General features: G+C 48.0%; 11 protein-coding genes across 16 annotated transcripts; 5 read left to right on the forward strand and 6 right to left on the reverse strand.

Annotated features, from left to right (window-relative positions):
* Positions 1-5: 5 nt before the first annotated feature.
* LOC136184799 (uncharacterized) lies at positions 6-3,013 on the reverse strand. The gene is made up of 2 exons (XM_065971775.1): positions 794-3,013; positions 6-741 (listed from the first exon to the last, which is right to left on the reverse strand). The coding sequence occupies exons 1-2, from the start codon at positions 1,113-1,115 to the stop codon at positions 35-37; spliced, it is 1,029 nt and encodes a 342-aa protein (XP_065827847.1). The 5' UTR covers positions 1,116-3,013; the 3' UTR covers positions 6-34.
* Positions 3,014-3,125: 112 nt separating this feature from the next.
* Positions 3,126-4,292, reverse strand: LOC136184798 (uncharacterized). The gene has a single exon (XM_065971774.1). It carries the CDS (start codon positions 4,288-4,290, stop codon positions 3,193-3,195), a length of 1,098 nt encoding a protein of 365 aa, XP_065827846.1. The 5' UTR covers positions 4,291-4,292; the 3' UTR covers positions 3,126-3,192.
* A 38-nt stretch (positions 4,293-4,330) lies between these two features.
* Positions 4,331-6,082, reverse strand: LOC136184796 (proton-coupled folate transporter-like). The gene is made up of 2 exons (XM_065971771.1): positions 4,573-6,082; positions 4,331-4,517 (listed from the first exon to the last, which is right to left on the reverse strand). Exons 1-2 carry the CDS (start codon positions 5,964-5,966, stop codon positions 4,448-4,450), a joined length of 1,464 nt encoding a protein of 487 aa, XP_065827843.1. The 5' UTR covers positions 5,967-6,082; the 3' UTR covers positions 4,331-4,447.
* LOC136184800 (protein farnesyltransferase/geranylgeranyltransferase type-1 subunit alpha-like) lies at positions 6,021-9,707 on the reverse strand. Of its 2 annotated transcripts, XM_065971777.1 has the most exons (18): positions 9,689-9,707; positions 9,536-9,646; positions 9,388-9,484; positions 9,182-9,333; positions 8,965-9,122; positions 8,739-8,896; positions 8,531-8,682; positions 8,314-8,471; positions 8,088-8,245; positions 7,880-8,031; positions 7,361-7,820; positions 7,196-7,310; positions 7,031-7,135; positions 6,802-6,969; positions 6,640-6,744; positions 6,525-6,587; positions 6,303-6,465; positions 6,021-6,254 (listed from the first exon to the last, which is right to left on the reverse strand). In XM_065971777.1, the coding sequence occupies exons 11-18, from the start codon at positions 7,494-7,496 to the stop codon at positions 6,108-6,110; spliced, it is 1,002 nt and encodes a 333-aa protein (XP_065827849.1). In that variant the 5' UTR covers positions 7,497-7,820; positions 7,880-8,031; positions 8,088-8,245; positions 8,314-8,471; positions 8,531-8,682; positions 8,739-8,896; positions 8,965-9,122; positions 9,182-9,333; positions 9,388-9,484; positions 9,536-9,646; positions 9,689-9,707; the 3' UTR covers positions 6,021-6,107. The 2 variants fall into 2 exon arrangements, with proteins under 2 accessions (XP_065827849.1, XP_065827848.1); XM_065971776.1 differs by lacking the exon at positions 9,689-9,707 and having other exon boundaries at positions 9,536-9,684.
* A 321-nt stretch (positions 9,708-10,028) lies between these two features.
* Positions 10,029-12,356, forward strand: LOC136184801 (serine/threonine-protein kinase 16-like). The gene has a single exon (XM_065971778.1). It carries the CDS (start codon positions 11,279-11,281, stop codon positions 12,260-12,262), a length of 984 nt encoding a protein of 327 aa, XP_065827850.1. The 5' UTR covers positions 10,029-11,278; the 3' UTR covers positions 12,263-12,356.
* A 27-nt stretch (positions 12,357-12,383) lies between these two features.
* Positions 12,384-16,098, forward strand: LOC136184791 (uncharacterized). Of its 2 annotated transcripts, XM_065971766.1 has the most exons (9): positions 12,384-12,493; positions 12,763-12,850; positions 13,238-13,411; positions 13,499-13,591; positions 13,656-13,753; positions 13,819-14,750; positions 14,901-14,935; positions 14,991-15,290; positions 15,399-16,098. In XM_065971766.1, the coding sequence occupies exons 2-9, from the start codon at positions 12,790-12,792 to the stop codon at positions 16,037-16,039; spliced, it is 2,334 nt and encodes a 777-aa protein (XP_065827838.1). In that variant the 5' UTR covers positions 12,384-12,493; positions 12,763-12,789; the 3' UTR covers positions 16,040-16,098. The 2 variants fall into 2 exon arrangements, with proteins under 2 accessions (XP_065827838.1, XP_065827836.1); XM_065971764.1 differs by lacking the exons at positions 12,384-12,493; positions 12,763-12,850 and adding an exon at positions 12,992-13,111.
* A 928-nt stretch (positions 16,099-17,026) lies between these two features.
* Positions 17,027-22,195, reverse strand: LOC136184804 (uncharacterized). Its single transcript, XM_065971782.1, has 12 exons — positions 21,811-22,195; positions 21,570-21,756; positions 21,380-21,507; positions 20,722-21,299; positions 20,248-20,668; positions 20,118-20,178; positions 19,331-19,983; positions 19,033-19,272; positions 18,304-18,953; positions 17,468-18,250; positions 17,226-17,413; positions 17,027-17,162 (listed from the first exon to the last, which is right to left on the reverse strand). Exon 9 carries the CDS (start codon positions 18,898-18,900, stop codon positions 18,325-18,327), a length of 576 nt encoding a protein of 191 aa, XP_065827854.1. The 5' UTR covers positions 18,901-18,953; positions 19,033-19,272; positions 19,331-19,983; positions 20,118-20,178; positions 20,248-20,668; positions 20,722-21,299; positions 21,380-21,507; positions 21,570-21,756; positions 21,811-22,195; the 3' UTR covers positions 17,027-17,162; positions 17,226-17,413; positions 17,468-18,250; positions 18,304-18,324.
* LOC136184376 (nucleolar protein 58-like) lies at positions 19,049-20,034 on the forward strand. The gene is made up of 5 exons (XM_065971268.1): positions 19,049-19,060; positions 19,396-19,545; positions 19,580-19,720; positions 19,774-19,887; positions 19,942-20,034. The coding sequence occupies exons 1-5, from the start codon at positions 19,049-19,051 to the stop codon at positions 20,032-20,034; spliced, it is 510 nt and encodes a 169-aa protein (XP_065827340.1).
* A 305-nt stretch (positions 22,196-22,500) lies between the features above and the next one.
* Positions 22,501-23,733, forward strand: LOC136184803 (BRCA2 and CDKN1A-interacting protein-like). Its single transcript, XM_065971780.1, has 7 exons — positions 22,501-22,579; positions 22,625-22,699; positions 22,749-22,829; positions 22,881-22,973; positions 23,022-23,203; positions 23,255-23,462; positions 23,513-23,733. The coding sequence occupies exons 1-7, from the start codon at positions 22,511-22,513 to the stop codon at positions 23,675-23,677; spliced, it is 873 nt and encodes a 290-aa protein (XP_065827852.1). The 5' UTR covers positions 22,501-22,510; the 3' UTR covers positions 23,678-23,733.
* Positions 23,734-23,799: 66 nt separating this feature from the next.
* Positions 23,800-24,938, reverse strand: LOC136184802 (mitochondrial carrier homolog 2-like). Its single transcript, XM_065971779.1, has 2 exons — positions 24,808-24,938; positions 23,800-24,742 (listed from the first exon to the last, which is right to left on the reverse strand). Exons 1-2 carry the CDS (start codon positions 24,898-24,900, stop codon positions 23,951-23,953), a joined length of 885 nt encoding a protein of 294 aa, XP_065827851.1. The 5' UTR covers positions 24,901-24,938; the 3' UTR covers positions 23,800-23,950.
* Positions 24,909-25,920, forward strand: LOC136184806 (uncharacterized). 4 transcript variants are annotated; one of them, XM_065971784.1, is made up of 4 exons: positions 24,909-25,047; positions 25,278-25,348; positions 25,396-25,488; positions 25,545-25,920. In XM_065971784.1, the coding sequence occupies exons 2-4, from the start codon at positions 25,292-25,294 to the stop codon at positions 25,836-25,838; spliced, it is 444 nt and encodes a 147-aa protein (XP_065827856.1). In that variant the 5' UTR covers positions 24,909-25,047; positions 25,278-25,291; the 3' UTR covers positions 25,839-25,920. The 4 variants fall into 4 exon arrangements, with proteins under 4 accessions (XP_065827856.1, XP_065827857.1, XP_065827859.1 ...); XM_065971785.1 differs by having other exon boundaries at positions 24,923-25,198; XM_065971787.1 differs by having other exon boundaries at positions 24,931-25,047; positions 25,269-25,348.
* The last annotated feature ends 265 nt before the right edge of the window (positions 25,921-26,185 follow it).

The raw sequence follows: 26,185 nt of genomic DNA on the forward strand, positions 1-26,185 counted from the left end.
TTGAGGAGCTCTAAAAGGAGCTCTAAGGCGCTTTTTAGCGTATGCTAATTCTAAGTTGTTGTTTAACATCTTCGGGTGGGTCATCGCCCCATCCGCTAGCCAATACAATGCCAAAATCAGCGACGTCCACTGTCCCCTTTGCAATACGAGTATGAAACTCCTTTGCATTGTCTGGATCAGCTCGAAGCAAGACGTAGTGCCATGCCGGTCGACCGCAGTCTGTTCCACGCACCAAATACACGCGCGAACTAGTTTCTCCACTGATTTTATCTTTCCACTTCCACTCTTGATGCTTGACAGCTCGGCACTTAGCTGTGTCCTTACGCATGCACGACAAACGCGTTGTATTCACATGAACCGGGTGCTGCTCCCAGTCGTTGCCGCTGGAAAGCGTCGAACCGAGACCAAAAAATACCAAGCCGCGATCTTCAATCATACATCCGTCAACTGAATAGAAACGTTCACGAGGTATTTCGTGCCGCTGGCAGGACGCAAAGATTTTCACAAGAATTCCTCGTTGAATTGCTTTGTGTCCGCATGCTGGCACTTCAAGTCGATCCAATTCTTCGATCAGCGCATAAGCCCATTGGCCCGAACAGGGAGAATCTATGACGAGCGTCAGAATTTTACCGCGAAATAGTTTAATGTAAATTGAAAGGAGTTCCCGAAACGTGAGAAATCCACCACGAAAGCACCAGTCCCCAGATCCGTCTTGCCCATGACCCATGTACCATATCGTTGCTGCGTTGGCAACGCTTATATGACGTCAATATACTGGAGTTCGACCCCTTACCTCCTGGCTTTTCGCAGCGTTCTAAAAAGAGCTCAATCTCTTCAACGTATCGATTCTTGTCGCGTTCGTTTTCCGGCTCGTCGACGAGCACGGTCGTTACGGTGCGATGCGAATCGCGACTGAGACGATACTTGACGATGGAAACGTCGTCGCGAGCGTGTGCGTGCGGAATCTCGTTGTTTTTCACGTCTTCATCCTCAAACTTGCGTCTCCGGTGCACGGACGGGTCGGCGTGGTTGCCGAACGAAGCAATGATCATGCAATCCTGATCGTAGCCGGAGATTCCACCGTATTTCGAGTCAAACTTGTAGTCTTGACTCATGAGTCCCCAGCGCGTCAGGTAAATGGAATCTGTTACCGTGGCATCAATCAGTGCACGTGCACCAGTTATTGAGTACGTAGACCCATGGCCCTTTACGTCTATTTGGCCTTTTCTGTCTCCCTTATAAGTGCAGCATCGTCTGACTTTCCACCACCCCCAACCTCGGCGTCGCTTGGCGTTGAAGTCGGCTCGCGTCCGCCCGCATTCTGCGACGTCGTCAAAGAAGCGCGTCCCTTCACCGACTCCAAGGGCACGAACGTTCCAACAGATTCAAACGGTTGGCCAATGGCAGACGGAAAATTAGTCGTTTTTGATCTTCGTCCGGCCTTTGCCTGGGCTCCGCCCATCGACGATCCAGAAAAGCGAATACCCGCTCACTTGAGCGACGCGCCGTGGAAACTCTCATTCATTGGGATGGCTAACATTACGAGTGCCGATTCGTCATTCTCGGGAAATATCGAGAACATGAAATTTGACAACAGCACCAATACAACGACGGCCGATATAACGCTGCCCAAGGGAGAAGCATTGATGGTGCTTAATTTTTCAAATACCCAACGCACCCCCGCTTCTCCCAAAGGCAGCGGCGTGACAAACGTCAGCATTATCGCGCCCTACTGCGACAGCAAAAATCCAACTCTCTTTACGCCCGATTTTATCAAAGCTCTAGCTCCCTTCGATCACATGCGCTTTATGGGAATAACGGGTACCAACTACAAAGCCGGGTATTACGGCGACAAAGGAAATCACATATTCGAATGGGACCAGAGATCTATGCCCGATGACATGACTCAAACGGGTTGGTCTGATCTACGACCGGGAAAAAACGGATGGGCTTGGGAATACGTAATACTGCTAGCGAACGAAGTCAATAAAGATATCTGGATTAACATCCCAGTATCGGCAAGCGGATGTCTACCCTATCCGACCCCACAATGCGAAAAGGATCAAAATTCGTATACATACCAGCTAGCAATGCTACTCAAATCGGGAAACTCGTACACTAATAACAAGGGGCTCAATAACAACCTCAAAATCTACGTAGAACACAGCAACGAAGTGTGGAACTTTGGCTTCTCCCAGTACATCTGGAACAAGCTCAATGCCGTCGATCGCACCAAGCACGACAAGTCGATACCGATTGCGTTTAATACGACCGATCAAGAGGTCATGGCTCGACGAAATCACGCCCTGCGTCTCATCGAAATCGGTCGCATATTCGAAAACGTTTTCGGTACGGGCACGCTGGGTCGACGCGTATTGCCTATCTTCGCCGAATGGACTATCTTTCCGGCTCACTACGACGAAATTCTCAATTGGGCTAATCAGTTCTACGGGCCGCCCAACAAGTACTTCTACGGCGTCGCCCAGACGCACTATTACAGCGATTCGGACGCGCCGGCGAACGCAAACGTTCAGCAGATTCTCGCCGCAATAAAAAACAGCAGCGATAGCGGCTACGCGAAAACGCTCGAAATCGGCGAAATTGCCAGCGTGTGGGGCCTCAAACTAGCCGCGTACGAAGCGGGCCCCGGAATGAAAGTGGGCAATACAACGAACATCGGAAATCGCATCGAAGCCCAACGCAATGCGGGCATGAAGCAGATCGTCGTCGACGACGTGCTCGACAATTGGTTCGGCTTGCCGCGACCCGGCGACATTTATAATTATTTCTCGTTGTGCGGCGCCTATTCGCGGTACGGGTGTTGGGGTGCGACCGACGATATATCCGATCTGACGACGCCGAAATACGAGGCAATATTAGAAATAACAAAAAGTAAAGCCTACCAAAGTCGCCGGACCTCTCTATGAACTAAGCTTAATGTGACTGGCTTTGCGAAAATGATTGGTGTGTTTGTGCGACGCCTGCTCCGCACTTTTTCTTTCTAGCCATTGCATGTGGTTTTCTATCAAGTCTACCCTGTACAATCAATTAGTCGCCCGTTACCTTCAACCGTATGAATCTGTGGTTCAGTATCCTAAAGCCGACTAGCTTACGCGGTTTGAAAGTAAGTCTCTCTATGTATTGTTTATAAACGTTTCCAAATAATCTAGATATTTGATTTTTTGTTTTATGCTAACGTTCTGCAATATCCTCGGATGCAGATTTGAATAAACGTGCCCAGCTATCTGGCACTTTCTCAATCGAGTAAATGTACGAACTGATACCGATGACAGTAGCTCCCGCGAGGAACATCCACGTCATCTGGAATTCCGTTACGAACGCATAACAAGCCAGTATGCCGAGAAAAATACTGGCAACCGATGTGCAAAACACTTTGCCAATGTTATCGAGATGTTTCATGATGGCGCCAGTCAATATGCCGGCACAGATACTAATGAGTATCGACAGCCACACGATCAACCGAAAGCCGACGAAAAACGTCTGAACGACGTCTCTCAGCGGCGATTTCGTTTCGTACACTAATCCGGCCGCATTTAGAAATAATCCCCACGCGTACATTTGCACGCTTAGAACATAAAAATCGCTTTGATGATGCTTGAAAACGAGCTCAGAAAAAATCCCGCCAATGACGGAAATTACGCATTTAATGAGCACCAGAACGACGCCGAAGGCGGTAACGGAAAACGTAAAATCGGGTTTCAATTGAGAAAGCACCACGCCCACGAGCAACCCAACCATCGCCCAATATCGTGCGATCGATATGGATCGACCCAAGACTATACGATAGGAAAGGGCGAGCAAGATCAAACGCACGTTGGCGATGACGTTGATGCTCGCCGGATTCGCGTGCAATAGGATTACGTAGTGCAAATTATTACCTAGCATGTATACCAACGCCGGAACGGCCGTGATTACGGCACTGCGGATGTTGACGCCGTCGAACGACGGCCTTCGGACGACGATCGCTATAGACGAGACGATCAGTTTTCCGAGTTCGATGAGAAAAACGGCCGAGTGGGAGTGGTATTCGAATTTTCCCTTGACTTTCGTCAAAACGACGGATGTTGGTGTCGCGACGAGAAAGGCGGTGAACGCGACGGCGACTAGGGCTTTGAAGGTCGTGGATGATTCGGCGCGGGTTGAACGATCGCTGCCGGCGATCGCTTCGGCGAGATCCGATTCCTTCGTCGAAACGTCGGGTTTTTCGTCTTGTTCGCTTGGTAGCGCGTCGATGACGGTCGTCCCATTTGATTCGGTCGTCTGGCTCATTTCTTCTCGGGGGGATGAGGAAAGGTTTAGGTCCAGCTGTGGCAAAAAAATTCACTCGCAAACACACATCGGTAGCGCGCGTGTGACGCTCGCGTGTACCGTCCACGTCATGTAGAAATGTAATCCAAGAATAAAACACAATGCAAAATCAATTCACTTAGTAGCATTCACCTTCGACTTCGCGCCTGATTCCAAAGCCGTTGCTCACGCTATATACGTGAACAGGCCTATAGACAATACATGAAGCATTTTTTATCCATTGCATAAATTGAGGTCACTTACACTATTATTGCAACGGGTAGCAACAAGATGCAGGCCATAATAAAGAAACACAAAGCAGCCCCATTCTCAGGAAAGAGCGATACGTCCTTCTGGACCAATGCTCCATAGAGAGGATTAAATATCGACGATCCGAACAGAGTGACTGCAGTCTCAAGAGACGCAACAGCCGAAAAGAGAGCGCCCTGACGATCCTTTCCAGCCAACTTCGACATCATTGAACGAAGAACGGGCTGCGTCGCCCCGCCGCATATTCCGATGACGGGCACAAGAAACATGACCCACGACTTGGTCGCAAACGCTTCCACGACGAGCGACGGAGCCATGGTGAGCATTGCTACGAGAACAACGGTAGTATCGCGAAAGTGAAGAAATTTCGAAAAAACGGGTACGAGAATAAGCGCCGCAAACCATCCGGTCACGTAGCGAAACGCGCTGAAATAGCCAATCAAGGACGGCGTCCAGCACAGGGGCAAATTCGTCAGATAGAGATACTGAACGTCGCCTATTCCAAAGACGACCAGCGTGTATAGACCGAAGACGGCGTAGACGGTCACGAGTAACCAGCGCGGACGTCGATTATCCGTAGCAACAAAAACCTCAACAAAGGAAAAGATTTTCCTCGGAGAACAAACGCGAGGAGAAACATCGACTTCGTCGATAGAGTCATTTTGCACTTTATGCAGCCGCTCGTGTTCGTCTTCCCCCGAAACGACTTCACTCGCCGCCGCCGCTTCCTCGAGACACACTCCAACGTAGAAGATATTGAAAAAATGACAGCCGGCTGCTATGCCGACGACGATGTACGGACTAGCGTGCTCTACGCAAACGCCGCCAAGCAATTGACCCAAGCAGCCGCCGATAAACGTCATCGACTCGAGCACGCCGAGTCGCCACGTGCGATTGTTCGTCGGCGTGACGTCGGCGGCGTAAGAAAAGACGGCCATGAAGAGAGTCGTTCCGCCGCCGGTGAAACCCTGTATCGTGTTTCCGATGAGGAGATATTCGAGGGGAAGATTGGTTGCCATGACGACGATGAATAGTAGGGCTTCGGTGGCGGCGCCGATTGACGGGACGACGATGAGCATGCGTCGTCCGTATCGATCGGAAAATCCGCCGACGAGAAGTGCTAGCACGACGGCCGGTATGTTGGAGGAGAGCGAGATGTAGAGGAGCCAGTCGGAGGCGAGCGCTTCGGCTTTTTGCGTGGAAGAACTGCTATTTTGCTGGCTTGCGTTGGCGTTGGAAACGCAGCTCGAGTTCGTTTCGTTTGGCGGACGAACGTTGTAGTGACGATAGGCTGCCTCCTCGACGAACTCCGGCGTCCACATCGATTCGAAATAGAGAGCGAACATATAGAAGAATAGGACCGGATCGACGAAGCTGATTTTCCCCATGAACGACTACCAATCCGCAACAGCTATCCGCAACCATCCGCAACCACCTACGCGTTGGTGTGTACAGTACATTCCTTTCAAAGCAACGTACGCTAAGATACTCCCCAGATACTCCCCCAATAATAACGGTCTTGGCGTGGTTTATGTGCTACGTTCTTGTTTCTCGTCGTTCTCTTCTTCTGCTTCCAGCTCGGCCAATGCTTCGATTTTCTGTTTGAGTCGCTTTGCTCTATACATCCAATATTTGGCTCGAATTGTATCGACATCAGTAGCCAATTTACTGTAGATCTAAAAAATCAATTTTAGCAACGTTCTGTTTACCTATTGAAATTCTACCTCAAGTGCCAAGGCGTAACTGTCACTATTTCTTGCAGACTCCTCTTCATAAATCTCAGCAAGGAACGAATAAAGATAGGGAGACTGAATGTGATTGGCCTTCATCTCCAAGCAAGCGTCCTTGAGCCCAGGAAATGAACTCCGACTGCGTCCAATCAAAACACTAAAAAGAAGTAGAAGCTCCAACTCAAAGGGAACAAATATATTCCAAGAGCCACAAACCCTGATAAATAATTCCACGCGCTCTCGTTGTTTGGAGCTTTTCTTATAAAATCCAAAGTATACCTAAAGCATACATATTTCCACACTGACTGTGCATAGTTACGTTTCTCGTTACTTGACTTCGCGTGCGACTACTTCCTCGCTGAATCCGCTCGTGTTAACGATAACAAAATAACGCTGATTCCACGCGGAGTTGTTTCTCAGGTCTTCTTTAAGTAAACTAAACGAACACGATAGCTAATGAGTGATTCTAAATTTCTCCTCCATTTTCTCCTACATGTCTACGTATTGAAGTTCGTCATCCCACAATTTAAATTCTTTCAGAATCCACTGACGATGTCCCCACGCGTGATAATTCTTTGCGTCTTTTTCTAAGATTTCTTCGGTGAAATCGAGCTCGTTCGAAGCGTCTCCGCTCCATCCAATGACAATACGTCGATGGTACCTCAAGAGTTTTTAGTGATAACGTTGCTAATGTAATATAGAAGAAATGAATTTCTCTTTACCAGACTTGATAATTTTTCGGTTCCCAGTCAATGATGCTTGAGACGAACTTTTTCTCCTCCTCGAGATCTTTGTCCAAGGCTTTGAGAAGAATGCGTCGATAGTGCCTATACACGTACATGTATGTATGTATAAAGTCCCTATTCCTATTTCCTGTGCTTCGATACCAAACTGTGTAGTTGGCCGGGTTTAGGTTCGCTGCTACTCCCGTTAGCTCGAGCGCGCGCTCACTGCGTTCACCCGCTTTCAGTACAGCTCGAAAGTAGTCGAAGCAGTCTTGAACTGTGCAAATGAGACTGCTGAAAGGAGAGAGTGCGGACATAGCGACGTACATTTCTCCGAATAAGCGATTCGAACGACGGGATTGGGGCCATCGTCTTGAGGCACTGGCTGAACGTCGTTCCACTCAGGACGGTCGCGAAACAACGCGTGGCTATCGATGCCGAGGTCAGAATCGGAATCCGACATGCGTATTGTTACGGCACTGCCTTGAGGTTACTGCAGACTTTTCGCATGAGAGGATGACAGAGACAAACTTGTATGCTAATCAGTTACAGAAAGCGTTCGAGCCTCACATGCATGCCAGTACATACGTCTATGCTAAGGTGGCAAGTTACAATGTCTTCTAGCATACGAATTTTGTTGGGTCCGATTGGTCTTCCATTTCAAGGTGAATGTGCTGTGAAATACAGTCACTAGGCCATCTTTCGCTAGTTCCAATTTTCTGTCCTTCTGAAACGGAACTTCCAGGAGAAACAGATGGAGTAAAATACCACATTTTTACACTATAGCCTGAGAATTTAAAAAACGTCTTCCTAAATTCTCGTTTTCACTCTTTTCACGTTTCTTACTTGACCACTTTCCCGTTCCCTGCAGCAAAAGGCCGTTGTTGTGACGCCCGTCGTTGTCACTGTAAGGCTTGCTTATCCTTACAACGTTTGCCGAAAAAGGTGCGCGAACGTCGCTTCCCGGACGACACAAAATGTCTACACCTTTGTGAAGTCTACAAAAATAGGGTCTGGTGTCTGCTGCGGCGGAGCTTTATAGTACAGTATATACCTATCGCCACGTGGAGCGTTATAATGGCCGCTACCTAAGCAGTCCGTTCCTCGAATGACGTTCGATTTATGAGAGCTGCAGAGAGTTCCAAAGCATTCTGAAATCAAAGAAAAGTTGACAACAGAGCCGGCTAATTAAAACAACATACTAGAGCACATCTGCAGAAAAACAAACGCTGTTAGAAGAAGAGTCGCGAGCAAGTCATGCACAATGTCTTCTAGCATACGAATTTTGTTGGGTCCGATTGGTCTTCCATTTCAAGGTGAATATGCTGTGAAATACAGTCACTAGGCCATCTTTCGCTAGTTCCAATTTTCTGTCCTTTTGAAACGGAACTTCCGGGAGAAACAGATGGAGTAAAATACCACATTTTTACACTATAGCCTGAGAATTTAAAAAACGTCTTCCTAAATTCTCGTTTTCACTCTTTTCACGTTTCTTACTTGACCACTTTCCCGTTCCCTGCAGCAAAAGGCCGTTGTTGTGACGCCCGTCGTTGTCACTGTAAGGCTTGCTTATCCTTACAACGTTTGCCGAAAAAGGTGCGCGAACGTCGCTTCCCGGACGACACAAAATGTCTACACCTTTGTGAAGTCTACAAAAATAGGGTCTGGTGTCTGCTGCGGCGGAGCTTTATAGTACAGTATATACCTATCGCCACGTGGAGCGTTATAATGGCCGCTACCTAAGCAGTCCGTTCCTCGAATGACGTTCGATTTATGAGAGCTGCAGAGAGTTCCAAAGCATTCTGAAATCAAAGAAAAGTTGACAACAGAGCCGGCTAATTAAAACAACATACTAGAGCACATCTGCAGAAAAACAAACGCTGTTAGAAGAAGAGTCGCGAGCAAGTCATGCACAATGTCTTCTAGCATACGAATTTTGTTGGGTCCGATTGGTCTTCCATTTCAAGGTGAATATGCTGTGAAATACAGTCACTAGGCCATCTTTCGCTAGTTCCAATTTTCTGTCCTTTTGAAACGGAACTTCCGGGAGAAACAGATGGAGTAAAATACCACATTTTTACACTATAGCCTGAGAATTTAAAAAACGTCTTCCTAAATTCTCGTTTTCACTCTTTTCACGTTTCTTACTTGACCACTGTCCCGTTCCCTGCAGCAAAAGACCGTTGTTGTGACGCCCGTCGTTGTCACTGTAAGGCTTGCTTATCCTTACAACGTTTGCCGAAAACGGTGCGCGAACGTCGCTTCCCGGACGACACAAAATGTCTACACCTTTGTGAAGTCTACAAAAATAGGGTCTGGTGTCTGCTGCGGCGGAGCTTTATAGTACAGTATACCTATCGCCACGTGGAGCGTTATAATGGCCGCTACCTAAGCAGTCCGTTCCTCGAATGACGTTCGATTCATGAGAGCTGCAGAGAGTTCCAAAGCATTCTGAAATCAAAGAAAAGTTGACAACAGAACCGGCTAATTAAAACAACATACTTTTAGAGCAGGAGGCATCTGACGTCTGCAGAAAAACAAACGCTGTTAGAAGAAGAGGCGCGAGTCGTGAAAGCATATTTAGGCTCTTTTGAGTCACGAAACGTTAGAATGCTGAGTAGCAACGTGAATGAACTCCTGTGGTGCAGCACCTACCGGTTTGTAAGATTCATCCGGTTTGGAATTCATCCGGTTTGGAATTCATCCGGTTTGGAATTCATCCGGGCTGCGGTTTTGAATTCAGCTTGTCTGCGTCGTGTGCACGAACTGTTGCTGTTTCTACATAGTTTTAGCAGTAGTTGTATGAAGCTGTACTATCACACTGTATAGCTTGATCTTCGTTCGCTACAAGAGCTTTAGCTTTTCTGGCCAAATCCAAATACCGGATGCATTCAAAACTGGCTAGAGCCCAAACCGGATGAATCCGAAGCCGGATGAATCCGGAGAACGGATGAGTCTAAAACAGGTTTTTGTCGGAAAAAATGTCTCGATTAGTCTTGCCTGAAATTGCAGGTGTATCAATGAAATATAAAGCAGTGTGCAACGTGAAGTGACAAAGAGGAGAGTACTTGATGATGACGATGGATGGAATTATCACCAAGCACTCTCCTCTTCCTCAATCATACAGATTAGCTCACGCGTTTGTATTTACTGACGCACACGCAATTTTATGCAAGACTCAATTTTGTGGTTTTAGAGCTGGTGTTTTATTGGAGCCCCTGAAGGGGATACTGTACCCGTTTGTTTCCGGAGGTGGGGATGTGGAAACGTTGGCGGCAGGCAGCAGGCGGGAAATCTGGAAACTGGAGGAAGAAATTCCTCTACTCAAAAAAATAGAAAAATTCCGGTTGAACCAGTCTCTATTACATCTATGATTGAACATATCCGCGTTATTTCTGCTTTCGCATGCGCACCGCACCGTACTTCTTTCAACACCACTTTTCCTCACATCCATGAATTTTCGAGTGATCATTCCAGGTACCCGAGACATGTTTCGTCAGCAAAAGTTTGTCAGCGCTATATCGGAGAAAACCGTCGGTAGTAGGATGACAAAATTGCAAGCGGCAACCTAAGGAGTCGGCCATTAGTTGTGCACCCAGGAGCCTGCTTAATTAATTAATTAATTAATTAATGCAAATGCATGTATCACGTTTCTAGTGACGCAAAACCGTAGTCCTGCACCAAATATGGAACACCTTAATTAAAAAATGAGACGCCAGTTTGCCGGCCTCCCAAATCAATGGCAGAAGCGTCGTATACTGAGTTTATTCAGACATAGCTTCAAGCGAAAATAGGAGCCCGCTGACAACTTCATCTCAGTCAAGTTTCTTCATTAGGAGACGACATTTTTTTAATCCTAACTTTTGATCGATATCACGATACAAAGATATGCAGGGTTTGTATTCGAACCTATGCTTACAAGAGAGAAACTCGCCTGTCCCGGACACTGCTCTATAATCTTTCACCCGCTTTCAGCACAGCTCGAAAGCAGTGCAAATAACGCTGCTGAAAGGAGAGAGTGCCGCCATAGGGACGGACATTTCTCCAACTCGGAATAGGCGATTCGAACGACGGGATTGGGACCATCGTCTTGGGGCACTAGCTCAACGTCGTTCCATTCAGGACAGTCACAAACAACACGCGGTTATCACGGACCCGAATCACAATCCGTGCCCGAATCCGCCCGAATCAGCGGACAAGCGGACAAAGCGGACATGCCTACCGCGCGCGCGCTACGTCGGTGGAATGGGTGGCTTTCTGGCACGTTTATTCTACTCGTCGATCAAGATCGACCGCAAACGATACTGGATCGTAAACAAAATAGGCGAGGGTGGCTTCTCGTTTGTCTATCTCGTCGAAGACGGCCGCAGTCGCAAATTCGCCGTAAAGAAGATGCTCCTTCAAGTGTCAGAACAAGAAGAGGCGGCCAATCGCGAGATCGGCTATCACGAAGCGATCAAACACTGCCCGCACGTCATGAAACTGCTCGCTCACGAAACGAAATCTTCGCTTTTGGGCAACAGCGAAGCATTTCTCCTCTTTCCCTACTACACGAAAGGAAACGCCCAGGAAGCAGTCGAACGTTCCATCGGCAACGGAATTCCCGTACCGGAGGGGCGCATACTCGCCTGGGTCGCGTGCCTTTGCGACGCGGTCGCCGCATTCCACGCCCTCGATCCGCCAATCGCTCATCGTGACGTCAAACCGCATAATCTCCTATTGACCAACGATCAGCTCGGCGTCGTTCTCATGGACTTGGGTAGCGCGAGCGAGGCGCGCGTCGTCGTGCGCTCGCGCGCCGAAGCGCTAGCCGTGCAGGAACTCTGCGCGCAGACGTGCACGGCCCAATATCGAGCGCCCGAACTATTCGAAGTGCCCAGCGAGTGCGAGATCACCGAGAAGACGGACACGTGGTCCGTCGGCTGCACGATGTACGCGCTCGCCTATGGGACGAGTCCGTTCGACGGGTCGGCGACGTCGGCGGGGAGCGGACGAGTTCGGTTTCCTGACGTCATCGACGGCGGAGGTGACGTCGCGTTTTCCTATTCGGCTGATTTCATTGAAACGATTCAATGGATACTGAAGGTTGATCCGAAATTGAGGCCCAGCATTGCTGAGGTCAGAGATCGAGTGCAGAGACTGGTCGATCAGGTAGGCGGTGAGGCCGTAGAAGACGTCCAGGTTACAATCGAAGGAAAGCCAATGAATCCACATGACATTCCTGCATGAAGATTTGTTCTTGTGTCTATAAAAGCTTTAGGGTTTTAAGTACAGAATGACGATGTTTGTCTATTAATATTTATTTACGTGGGTTCGTTGTGTGGATCTGGTGATGCCACGTGCACTCGCTTGAGGCCGTTTGAAACGTGTTTGTTTTGCCTTCGACATTGCCTGCGTCTTTTCACGGCTTCGGTTCTCGTACCGCGCGACAGGCGACGACAAACGACCACTACTAATAGGGTAATTCTATTTCACCCCTACCGCTTCCTTTTAGATGGATGCGCGTGAATAAATGGGGTGGGAAAAGGCGCATAGGTAGGGGTTTCACTTTGTCCCAGCTGCTCGTGGCATTTCTTCGTTGACGTAAGGTGGGCATTATGCATGGGGGACGCCACTCCGTCACAGCTCTCTTCATGCAACCTCGTTACACAATCATGAGGAGAGGCCGAAGCGGCTAATGTCTTGCCACATCATGAATTAGAACAAACATTGATAATAGCCTTTCCTAGGAACTCGGTTGCAGACAGGGAACGCTGATGGACAGGCAAAGGGCGGCGACGGCGGCACGAAACGATTACGGACCACGTGCGAGACAAGGTGAGACGAAGAAGGCCGTACAAGTTACCCTGAAGATGGGCTGTGTTTGCCTTTGCATCTCCACTGGCATGCGAATACATCGCTAATGACCTTAGAGCACAGGAAGTGCGTGTGACCCTAAATCGTCGTCCTTGACGAACCTCATTCACTTTCAAATCAAAGTCATGAAGAGCGGTGGCGTCGTGCGCTGCGCCATCGAGTGGCGTTGCTTTCCGTCTTCCGTCAGTTTAGATAGTTGTGCGAGCGAGACGAACTCTACCAGTGAGGGCGCACAAACACTTCCGCGCGTCCCCACGTCTAAACGCACGCCGCCCACCCGCCCCCCATTCAAAACCAACGGGCTTTCGTATCGAAAACTAGAACTGACGGTATCGTTATCTTATTCAGGTCGCAGGGAGCCGAGCAGTTTCTATTCGAAGCGAAGCCCTGCGGTCGATCGTCGTCGCTTTTTCTACCGCGACGACTCGGACGATCGACCGCCGACGGGAACGTCAGAGTCGGAGAGAGAGGAGTGGCGACGAGTTCAGCACTACCGCGAACCGAGATCGGCGCGAAAAACAGGTACACAGAGTTGATGGACGTTTTGTTTTCGTTTCGCACATAGCCTTCAATATTCACTCACCCTTAAGTTCCTTTCCTTTATCCTAGTTCCAGTGGAGTATTGGACACCGGAACAAGTCGCTCAATGGATATTCTCGCTTTCTCCCCGCCACTTCACTGACTACGCCGAGAGTTTTAGAAGTACGGAGCCAATTAGTTCACGGCATTTACTAGCTAACTATCGACTTCCCCTCTCCTCGAACAGGGCACCACATAACGGGATCCAATTTGTATCGACTCGACTACGCGCTTCTCGCCTACCTGGGTGTCCACTCGGTCGGCCACCAAATTGATATACTCCAGGTAGACGAGCATTAGTTCGTTTTACTCGCCGCACGACTGTCCTAACTCTTCCTTACCTCGCCAAGGCTATTGACAGACTCTTTCCGGAACGACTCTTATCGTACGGCACCGGAGGGCACAACACGCCCAGCGAACCGGGATCGGCGTCGCGAAGAATAGCAGAGGGAAGAGGAGCAAGACAATATAACGCTCCTCCAGAAACGACGACTAGTAGCAGCACGGAAGGCGAATGGGCCCCCCGAAGACCGAGCAAACCGGCGACGGCGACGGAGCCTCGACGACGTCCAGTGCCCGATCCCAAATGGTTTTACCCGTCGGACGAGGACGAGCGCGCGGCGAGCTTGTATCATTCGATTGTCGACGATCAAAGTCGACGACAGGCGAGTGCCCATCGAAGCGACGGACGACGCTCGCCGAGACGGAGTCCGCGTCGCGTGCGACGAACGACGTCGTTGCCGCAGCGAAAGCGAGACGTCGCGTCGGTTCGCGTTCGCGCGGCCCCGTCGCCGGACGAGTCGCGAGAGTCGGCGGCGAGAAATGCGAAATGGCAGCAGGATGCCGACGGCGCGTGGCGTCGTCAACGCGACGGCGGAGAAGACTCGCCGAAGAATCGGTCGCGTCGTTCGAATCGTCGCGGCGTTGCCATGACGCAACGACCGCGATCGCTTGCCGGCGCGGAGGAATCTTTCGTCGTTCGCGATTCTGGTGTCGTTACGTCGCCGCCGCCGCCGGCGGCAGTGGCGGCAGCTCGGCCAGAAGACGTCGAATTCAGAACGTCGCCGTCTCATCGCATTATCACGCCGCCGACTCTGTTTCGACAGCCGTCGGTTGGCTCTGATAGGCCAGACGATCCGCCTGAAGTCGAGTCGAGGTCGGGTATTGGGAACAATGATCCAACGCCGCCTCCCGCCTATGTACAATCAACGCCGGATTTGGATAGGACACCGTCGATAAGTAGTCAGCAAAGCGACAACACAGACCAACTCACCGAATTCAGGTAATCTATTCAAACAATTCATAATTAATTTGACGTCACTAATAACTCCGGAAGACTTCCGGAAGTATTTGTATAGTAAATTTTATGACGTCATATTGTGAATTGGCCTACGTACTGTCACTGTATTTCTTACCTTTTTTTTCTATCCAGCTACGCATCCACTTCAAGAAGACGTGAATCCAAATGTATTTACTGTTTACCCTCCCAGTGTTTAGTCGATCATGTTGTTTTTTTTCTTAGCCAAGCGAACTCCCGTCATATTCGCTTTCAGCGCCGAGCAGGCCGAAGATGACGAGCTGATCGCGCATCGTCTCGCTGCAATACTTCAACAGGCTAAAGGCAGCATCGTGAAGAAGATGCAGGCGATCAATACGGCTCACGGTCGCTGCGTTTCCGTTCGGCTCGAGCAGAACAGCGTGCGTCATCTGCGTCATCTTCTCGAAACCGATCGAAATTCCTTGTCGCCGCTCGACGCTTCGTCGGTTCAGATTGGAAACGAGAGGCCCATATCGCTCAAACGACCCCAATCAATGATGCGAGGTAGGCGCATGCGTCACTTAGATCTAACCCCCTCTCGAAGCGCGCGAAATTCAAAAACCTACCAAAAACTCACAGATTGACGTCGATTAAGCGTAATTTCTTGTTTAGCGTTAGAAGACAGTCAATTGCGAACGCAAAACACCAATTTTCTCAAGGTCGTCGTCGCCGGCGACACGGGATGCGGCAAAACGAGTTTCATTCGCGCAAGCGTGAATCAGACGCGCTGCAACGTCGACGACTACACGCCTACCGTCTTCGACACGTTCGATTGCTGCGTGAGCATCGGCAAGGAGCCGATTATGCTTCAAGTGCACGACACGGGAGCGCTCGAAGGCTACGAGAAATTGCGTTCGGAATCGTATCGAGACGCGGACGCCGTCGTCGTATGTTTTAACATAGGACGACAGTCGTCGTTGCATAACGTGGAAGATTGCTGGCATCCCGAAGTGAAATTGCACGCAGCCAGCGGGGTGCCAATAATTGTCGCCGGGTTGCAGATGGATCTGCGGGAGGAGTACGAGAGAAATCCGTCGGTGCGACTGTATCGAAGCAAGCACTATACGCCCGTCCAGGAGGACATGGGTAAGCGAATTTCTCGGAGTATTCGCGCTGTCTACTACGGGGAGTGTTCGGCTCTGACTCTCGTTGGGGTGAAGGAGCTGTTCGATCATGTGGTCTACATTGCGTACGAGCACAAGAGGATGCAGTGCAAGAAGCCGCCGAAGAAAGGACGGTGCAACATTTTGTAGAGACCCTAATTTTTCTCATGTCTAAGCCTATCAGATTATAACTTTTTTCCTTTGCCTAATGCACTGCAATCGGGTTCATTACGTATGTGTACACTAGTATCGTATACCTAGGTAGATAGGACTAAGAACGCTTGCCTAAAGCTACACAACATACTCCATAATTTTCTTACTTCTTATCTGAGAGAGTTGCTTCCCTTAGCAACTATTTATAGCTTCACTGCGTATTATTCGCCTTTTTTGACAGTACCTTCTTCCTGAGCAAGGCATTGATCTAAAACAGTGCACTGGAAAACAAAGACTTTTGTAATGCATACTGTAACAATACCGATATTTGAAAGCACACTTGACAGTGTACTTTTCCAGATAGACGGATTGGAAGCAGACGAACCTTCAAGCGGAATCAACTTCTGCTTCGTTGAAGACAAACACTGCATCATTTTCTGTAGCAGTTCATTCTCTTGCTGTGCTCTCATTTTTGCAGCCTCTGCCTCCTTCTGTTCCGATTGCTTGCCTTCAAAGACAGCCAGTTTCTTCTCCAGATTCGCATTCTTTGCCTCCAGCTCACGGACTTGCGTTTTGAGGTGCTGTACCTCTTCTCTAAGATGCTTTGCAAGACCCTCTGACGTGTCTCCGTAGAAATTTGCAGTAACGCCCGGTCCCTCCAGCTTCACTGAATAACGACGACGCGACTCACTCCTTTCGTCACGATCGTTGCCACGTCGACGCGAAGAAGAATCAGTGCACGGACTCGACTTCAAATAGCGCTGGACGCCATAAGGATGGCGAGGATCGTTTCTATTGAGGTCTTCTGTCTTTTCATCTGCTCTGGACGAAGCGTCTTGCCGTTCTTCCGCAGCTTTGACGTCCGGAAGCGGTCGTTCTTCGACACCATCCTCCTTCGACCTGCAGTAAACACCGACCTCATATGTATGTACATATATTTACACAGCTGGTTGGTGCACATGCACGCTTTCAAACCATACTGCATTCTGTCTTGAACGGAACACTGGGTTTTTGATAGGAAACTGCGGGGAAATCACGTGAACAGCAATGGATGCCCGGATCGATCGAACGTGCCCGGATCGACCATGCCCGGATTGAAATGCCTGTATTCCATATAAACCTATATAGATTATTGCTCTAGAAATAAGACAGAAAATCTATGCTAAAAAAGAAAGACACTTACGTAGGAAATCAATTAGAGAATTTTAGTTCTGGGGCTTGATAGGCAATCTTAGATTTTAATGCCTATGTCAAAGAAGCAGACGCACTTTCTGGATGAGAATCAAACATTTCAAATGGAAATATATCAGGAAGAAGCCCATTCTTCAGTGGATTATGACGCTCTAAACTGGAGTCATCACGTGACCCATACTGAAAAAAATGAATTCTTGAAGAGCCCCGCCATCAACGCTATCTTCTATGTACCTCGAAACGTCGCTGAATGTCCGATTCGGTGAGCTCGTACACTTCCGCGTGGCTCGAGGTGCTCGGAAGCTCGTCGTTTGTCGGCGGCGAAGACAGTAGTTGTCCTTTTATCGTCACGCAGCATTGTTTGCCCAAGAGGGAGCTGAGATCAACGTTGCAAGTACCGTCGCTCGCGCGATCTTCTATGAGCGAGCGTTGAGGAGGCTGCAGTTCGGAACTTTCTCGGACCTCCTGCGCGGGGGCCCCATTGTCGTCTACGTCGCCAGCGTCTTCTTCGCTGCTACTGAAATCCTTCATGACGATTACGCTGACAGAATAAAAAGCCCACGAAGAGTAGTACAGAACGGGCCCACGACGGGGGACATTGGACAAACAACAATCAATCACGTGCGTTTACAAGATCAAGTGACCATATAACATGGTATGTATTAGACGAGAGCGCACAACTCGTGTCTCCTGCAGGCCTCTAGGTAAGAGATTCTGCTTCAGGAGGCGGTGGTGAAAAAGCCTTATTAGCTCTTCGCTTCTTCTTTCGCATAAATCTTGGTTTGTACTGCAATATTTGATTGAAGGCATCGAGAAATTCAATCTGCTTTGACTTGATTGGCTGCATTGTGTAATCTTTTCTTCTATCCGAAGGAGTGAAATTGGTGATTTTGAAAATGCGATTTTCTTCAATGTTGACAGAATTTTTCAACGATTCAATAAATGACTTAAGCTTTTCCTCTGCATCTTCCTTAGGCAGCAGATCGACTTTTGTAATGATGACAAAGATGCGAATTTCTAATAAGAGAGTAGTGCAATGTGCAAATACATAAATATGTTATCTAACTGACCGCATCGAAGCTTCGCCAATTCTACGGTAGAGGATTGATTGCCGTATCGTCTTCGACCTTGCCTTGGGCCATGGCTTGGATCAATGCGCTGTATTTGGACTGATTTGGAATGCCGGCGACGTCGAAGAAAGCCGGTGCTTTCGCTCTCATCTCCTCGTCCGTCATTTTCGAATACATCCCTTCATCCAATTCGGCGCTGAACTCTTCAAACATTTGAGTTTTGGAAAAACCCTTGCCACCGCCTACTTCGGCGACTTCCTCATAGTCGACGTCTTCATCGAATATGAGATTCATGACGTAATTGAAGGAATTGATGAAGGATGATTTCCCAGCACCCGGTGCTCCTATCATGAGATACTTTTGTGAATTGAAACTGTCAAGCAGTTTTTTCCGCTTCAGTCTCAGATCTTCAAGCAATTTCTGCTCTGAAACGAGTTTCTCTTCTTCGGCTCGAAGCCTTGCTGCTTCTTGTTCGTTAGCAATGCGAATTTTTTTTTCCGCGTCAAGTTTGCTTTGTTCTTCTTCCTCTCTTTTAGTCTTCTCGTTGGTGGCTTCACGAATAGCCCTTGCCAATTCTGCGCTCGAGACGGTTCCCATTACGATGTCGTTTTACGTCAAGTCAGCTCAGCGGTAACCGGCTCTGATTCGATCTGAGTGGAAAATGACAAAGTATTAGTAAAAGAAAGCCTTTATTAGGAATTGCATGTCAATCCGGATTTGGCCAATTACCTGTAGGAATGTAGGAATGCGCGACGCCGTGATAGTCTAGACACGAACAATAAGTCATTCGTCATCGCAACTTCTGATAAGCGTGTGTGTCGCGTGGAACGACCCATTCCCATTCAATCGCCACGCGCATCGACGGAAAACTTGAATGGCCGAAGCTCGCAGTGTCATCGTCGTTAGCGACTATACCAAGACACTCAAAAAGATCTCCTTCCTTATCTGAAACAAGGAAGAGTGCTGAGTCTAAAAGAGGAATTCAACGCTCGTCAATGGACTCAAATAGAAAGCCTCTTTAACATACCGGTATTGCCTAATACTTTGGCAGTGTGTCCAAGGCACCCTTCGTGTTACTGTACATTCCTACAGATAAAAGAAGAAATCAAACGACGTAAAGAAAGAATTCAACTTGAAAAGGAATTAGCCGAAAATAGGAAAAAGGAAAAGGAAGAGGAAGAACGACAAAAGAAGCAGGCTAAAGCAATAAAAGATGAGGCACTATCAAAAGAAGATGACGAGGTATGACACTCTAGCATGTACAAATGTGTTTTAGGAAGCTCAGTGCACTAAGCAACCAAAGCCAGAGTCTCTTGAAGAAGTTCATATCCCAGGCGAGCAGCAACTGAAAGAACTCATACGTCTCCTTGAAAAAATCCCAAAAGATAAATTCATCGATCAATGCATTGATTTTAAAGTAATAAATGAAAACGCCAACACTTTCAACTTCCAACATCTGCGTTAATTAAGAGTTTGCAGCTGCAGTTGCCGTGGAAATACAAATCTTCTCACTTTAAGAAACACATAAAAGATCATTTGCAGCAGCAACTTCAAATACTAAGCAAAGATGTCTTGGAAGTATTGGTAATCATGACTGTATTCGTGGATAGTTCAAATGGGTCACTTTTTTACTGACAGGAGCAAATAACTGGAGCATTTCTCACAGAGCTTACTGCCGCGCTAGAAAAAAAAAACAAAAAAGTGAGACCAGGTGAATTTGGCTATCCATAGCATGCCTGCCCATATGCATGCTTGATATATAATCAAATAAAACCGGCAATAAACAAAATATTCCTTTCCTGCATAAATGTCACCTGAGAGTTGCTGCTTCATAAGAATTTGGTCTCGATTAAGCGCCGTAGATGCGGAATGCGACTGCTCGGAGTAGTGGAAAGAAAAGCGATCAGCATTACCGGTATTTCTTTCCAGAAAAAGGCTTGTCACCGTCAGTCCACTTGGAATCAGTGGCCTGCTTCTTGAGCTGCTAGCATTGAGCTTTCGGCCTAGAATTTGTAGTAATTGCTGCTGAAGAGGCCGGTAAAAGAAGTAAAAACCTGAAAGGTGCGCGCGCTAAGCCTACAAAGATGAGTCGAAAAAAGGACGGTGCAACATTTTGTAGAGACCCTAATTTTTCTCATGTCTAAGCCTATCAGATTATAACTTTTTTCCTTTGCCTAATGCACTGCAATCGGGTTCATTACGTATGTGTACACTAATATTGTATACCTGACTAAGAACGCTTGCCTAAAGCTACACAACATACTCCATAATTTTCTTACTTCTTATCTGCTTCCTTTAGCAACTATTTATAGCTTCACTGCGTATTGTTCGCCTTTTTTGCCTTCTTCCTGAGCAAGGCATTGATCTAAAACAGTGCACTGGAAAACAAAGACTTTGTAATGCATACTGTAACAATACCGATATTTGAAAGCACACTTGACAGTGTACTTTTCCAGATAGACGGATTGGAAGCAGACGAACCTTCAAGCGGAATCAACTTCTGCTTCGTTGAAGATAAACACTGCATCATTTTCTGTAGCAGTTCGTTCTCTTGCTGTGCTCTCATTTTTGCAGCCTCTGCCTCCTTCTGTTCCGATTGCTTGCCTTCAAAGACAGCCAGTTTCTTCTCCAGATTCGCATTCTTTGCCTCCAGCTCACAGACTTGCGTTTTGAGGTGCTGTACCTCTTCTCTAAGATGCTTTGCAAGACCCTCTGACGTGTCTCCGTAGAAATTTGCAGTAACGCCCGGTCCCTCCAGCTTCACTGAATAACGACGACGCGACTCACTCCTTTCGTCACGATCGTTGCCACGTCGACGCGAAGAAGAATCAGTGCACGGACTCGACTTCAAATAGCGCTGGACGCCATAAGGATGGCGAGGATCGTTTCTATTGAGGTCTTCTGTCTTTTCATCTGCTCTGGACGAAGCGTCTTGCCGTTCTTCCGCAGCTTTGACGTCCGGAAGCGGTCGTTCTTCAACACCATCCCCCTTCGACCTGCAGCAAACACCGATCTCATATGTATGTACATATATTTACACAGCTGGTTGGTGCACGTGCACGCTTTCAAACCGTACTGCATTCTGTCTTGAACGGAACACACAGAGTTTTTGATAGGAAACTGCGAGGCAATCACGTGAACGCTTAATGGATGCCCGGATCGATCGATCGCGCCCGGATTGAAATGCCCGTATTCGATATGAACCTATAGATTATTGTTCTAGAACTAAGACAGAAAATCTATGCTAAAAAAAGAAAGGGACTTACGTAGGAAATCAATTAGAGAATTTAGTTCTAGGACTTGATAGGCAATCTTAGATTTTGATGCCCAAGTCTATGTCAAAGGAGCACTTTCTGGATGAGAATCAAACATTTCAAATGGAAATAAATCAGAAAGAAGCCCATTCTTCAGTGGATTATGACGCTCTAAACTGGAGTCATCACGTGACCCATACTGAAAAAAATGAATTCTTGAAGAGCCCCGCCATCAACGCTATCTTCTATGTACCTCGAAACGTCGCTGAATGTCCGATTCGGTGAGCTCGTACGCTTCCGCATGGCTCGAGGTGCTCGGAAGCTCGTCGTTTGTCGGCGGCGAAGACAGTAGTTGTCCTTTTATCGTCACGCGGCAATGTTTGCCCAAGAGGAAGCTGAGATCGACGTAGCAAGTACCGTCGCGCGCGCGCTCTTCTATGAGCGGCCGACGAGGAGGCTGCAGTTCGGAATTTTCTCGGTCCTCCTGCGCGGGGGCCCCATTGTCGTCTACGTCGCCAGCGTCTTCTTCGCTGCTACTGCGATCCTTCATGACGATTACGCTGGCGGAATAAAAATCCCACGAAGAGTAGTACGAAGGGGAAACAACAAAGGCAAAGGATCACGTGCACGAGGTCAAGTCTCTGTACATACTTGATATTCCTACGTACCCACCCCTTTGCCCAGCAAGGGGGCCCTGGTTCAGGTGCCCGGAGGGTGTCCGGCCGCGCCCTCACCCGTGGGAGTGGTTCCTGACAGATAGGCATCGAATTGCCAGTGCCCTCTCTACCCGAGAGATGATCGCGCGCCTATACCGCCGGGCGGGAGCCCCACATTTCCCGCCCGTTACGAATATCAACCGCGTCTAACCGTTGGTTTGGTGTGCGCGGTGTGCGCAGGTGTGCGCATAGATATTAAAGGAAGCGTACCAAAATGCGCGCGCTAAGCCTACAGAGATGAGTCGAAAAAAGCGAAAGGATGACAGCACATCCAACGATTCTGACTCTGATTTACCTATAGATATGGTACTAAAGTATTTATAGTTTGTTAAACGATAAAATCCTCCACAGGAAGTGCAGGTCGAGTTCGAAGCGCGACAACCAGAAGCAGACGATTTCCACGGCATAAAACGCCTTCTCAATCAAGTCAGAATTTTGAAAAAGCGTCATAATCAGTGTTCAGCAACATCCTTAGCTATTTTCAAGCTCTCCCGTAAACGTAGGAGAATTGACGGACCTCGTATTGTCTCAAGAAAATGTTGGCAGTGTTATTAAGGTAAAGCTAGAGTGAGCCTAGCACACCAAAGAGATACCTCTCTAATATCAGATACGTCAAAGTGAAGGAGACTCTGACGATGAGTCTGACGATGAGGATAACGTATTTGGCCTGACAACTGTTATCAATACGAGATTGCATAAAGTACTGTATATCTTATGTACAGTGCAGGAAATTCAATCCCTTTATCAGGATAAGGGCTGTGTAAAAGAGATAATCAAGTTGATTGAAACGAAGTGTTCTGATGGAGAAGTCCACTCCAAACTTACCGCTTTGCTGCATGGAAACGATGACGGCGACACTGGCCTGCTTCTAAGCGAACGCTTCTTGAATATTCCTCCTCAAATAGCATTACCATCGTATAAAAATTTGCTGTAGGTTAGCCAATGAGAACAAAGTCAATCTAACAAATGGGTATTCTTTAGGGATGATATTGATCGTGCTAAGGACGCATCTTTCAATTTTCGCTACTTTATTATCATATGCAAGTCATACAAAGAGCCTGATGTCCGACGCCCCAAGAAGGGAAAGAAAAAGAAGCGAGGAGGACAGTCTGGAGCTGCAGCCCATAGAATAGATAGTACCAACTCCGACATCAAATTCTGCAACGCGGAAGAAGAGATCCTGTCAAAAGTGAAAATAAGAGAAAATAATCGTGTCAGTGTGAACCAGTCTTTGCTTAGATGGCAACAATGTCATTCAGTTACGCGGTAGACGACAAAACTTCAGTGAGGGCAGATGACGACGATGATGACGAAGACTCATTGATTCCCATTCGAACAGTCTTGGTGATACCGCGTGATACAATGCCCAGGATCATTCACCAAATGGAAGAACTCTTACAATAGCTCTGCTTACGACTTTTGCTGAGAATTAGAAATACTAAAAACTAACATACATGGAATCATTCGACGCTAAACCTTCACTCTACAAAGAGGAAACTAGACAGGTAATCTTCATATAGAGGTGGTCACAGTATAAACATGTATTAGATCCTCATTCACGCGAGTAACTGGACCGCAATCAGTCCCCAAAGCCGCACACAGACTAACATTAATACCAAACCGTACACAAAATCAATGGGAACGGAAATCCATCTCTCCCCTAAGCGCTAGAGAGAACTATAGAGTCCTAAAAAATATATTGCTGCCCCTTTTAAACGCTTTCTCTCTCACCAAATACGCCCAGCAGCCGGAAAATCCATCAAAAACGGGCATCAACGGCGACTCCGTCGCCTTCAATCCGCAATCATTTACGACCAATAGCGTGCAGGATAACTCGTAAGGAAACATGATGTAACGAGCAAAGTAGGTGGAGATGAATCGAAGTTGAAACTTCAAGTCGTCTTCCCCTTCCTTGTCGTTCTTCTCCGGCTGGAAATAGCCGACGAGATACGAAACTATAGACGATATGGTGTGAATGAGCAGAATCGACGTCATTTCGGTGGCGAGTCGCGGTAGCAACCCGGCAAACAATCCGGGAACTCCGTCGCGGGAAATAATCTCCATGACGGCGGACGGAATCGAATCGTATATCGTTTCGCGTCCGACGAATTGGACGATGGCGCGCAAGCCGATCACGTGCAGCGGATGGCTCGCGACGACGGCGACGGCGCGCGCCACGCAGAGACGCGCGCCCTCTTTCGCTTTGAAGAGCGCGTAATCGGCGACGGTGCACGCGTGCGGATCGAGATCGATGCGCCGATCGAGCGGTATGCGCGAGAGAGCGTAGTCGCCGGCGAGCGTGCCGACGGCGTGCTCCAAGAGGCGCGGCACGAGGCCGCGATAGAGGCCGAACATTCCGTCGATCGAGCGCACGTGTCCGATGTAGGAAAAGACGTTTGGGAGGCGGGTGACGGGGCGGCGTAGGGGAAACGATTTGCCTTCGTAGGGTGGCAGGGGCTCGTGGCCGACCTGGGGAGAAGGAAGTGGGGTGATTTTTTTGAGGGGTCCCGCTTGTTGTTGGCGATTGAGCGTACTTGCATGAGGGTTTTGGAGAGGTGGAATGGGTGGTAAGCGACACTGATCGCTGAGTTTGTAAGTATGGAGCCGAAAACTTCTCGAACGTCCATCTCGGCAATGGTAGAGCGCGTTAACTGCCTAGAGAACGCCGACAGCGTCTCGTGACTCGCCCCAGAACTACGTTGTCGGCGACGTTACACTTCTGGCTGCTGACACCTGCGTCAGTGTTCGCCGCCTGTAATTAACGTTAGACTCACGTAAGCGAGATGAGAACCACTGTCGGCAACCGTTCAGAATTCAGCCTGCGCGCAACGTTATTTCTGGCCTAAAGATCGCGTGTTTGACAGATTCATTGGTTTCTGTTCCAGAAATATCGCATACCTAAATTATGACGTCACTTTTATTTATGTACGGTAGTACCACGGATCTAAGATCCGTGGTAGTACTATACATATATGTATATGTAGTATACTAGTAGTGTATATAGCCGCTGGTGTCGTCATGTGCCATCCCAACAACTTAGGTTCTGTTGAATCTGACAGCGATATACGCCTTCAGGTAAGTATACAGTTTGGCTAAACGTGCGCTTATTCTCCGGCATACAGTTTGAAGAAGATCAACCTACTCACAAACATTGCTTGCCCGCACGTCATCCTCAGCTAGTGTATCAGGGTTCTGATACAGATATACGCTTTCAGGTAAGTGTATGGTTGCCTGTGTGGCTAAAGTACGTACACATGATTCTCTCACGCAGTTTGAAGATCAACCTTCAGAAAGTGTTGGTTACGAAAACAGTTTGTCCGCAGCACGTCGTCCTCAGCTAATGTATCAAGATTGTATAAAAGACGATGAAATAGCTGCATTGAAAAAAGAAGCTCAGGATCTGAAGATGAAAAACGAGAAATTGACCATGGAAAATGAGACGTTGACCATTGACAAGGAAAAAGTGCTCGCGGAACTGATTCTCACCAAACAGCAGTACAGCAGTAGAGGTGATCAACTTCAATCTCATAAAATGTACATTGATGCTCTTCATCAAATTTCTTGACCTCTTTTTATGGACTGAGCCTAGGCGTCAGTTTTTATTAAATCCACACATTGCAATACTTTCAATAAACAAAGGAAATATAGCCTCCGCATGGTCTCCTCTACCCCTCTACTCGACGACTTTGCGATGATAATTGATCATCGAAAATCGCGGCTCGCCATAAGAATCGATTGATCAGCTATTTTAAGAGCACCTAGGTTACAGCAGCCCTAACTGCGCGAGATTGTTTATTTATTTAAGAGGGAAGGGAAGGAAAGGAGTGCCCCGCTTTTTCCCCTGGATTTTCCTGCATTTTTGTGCGTCACACGGAGATGATGCACGAAGATGATGCACGGCGGAAATGCATT

The sequence above is a fragment of the Oscarella lobularis genome, chromosome 3, assembly GCF_947507565.1.
Source record: "Oscarella lobularis chromosome 3, ooOscLobu1.1, whole genome shotgun sequence".
Taxonomy (NCBI): domain Eukaryota; kingdom Metazoa; phylum Porifera; class Homoscleromorpha; order Homosclerophorida; family Oscarellidae; genus Oscarella; species Oscarella lobularis.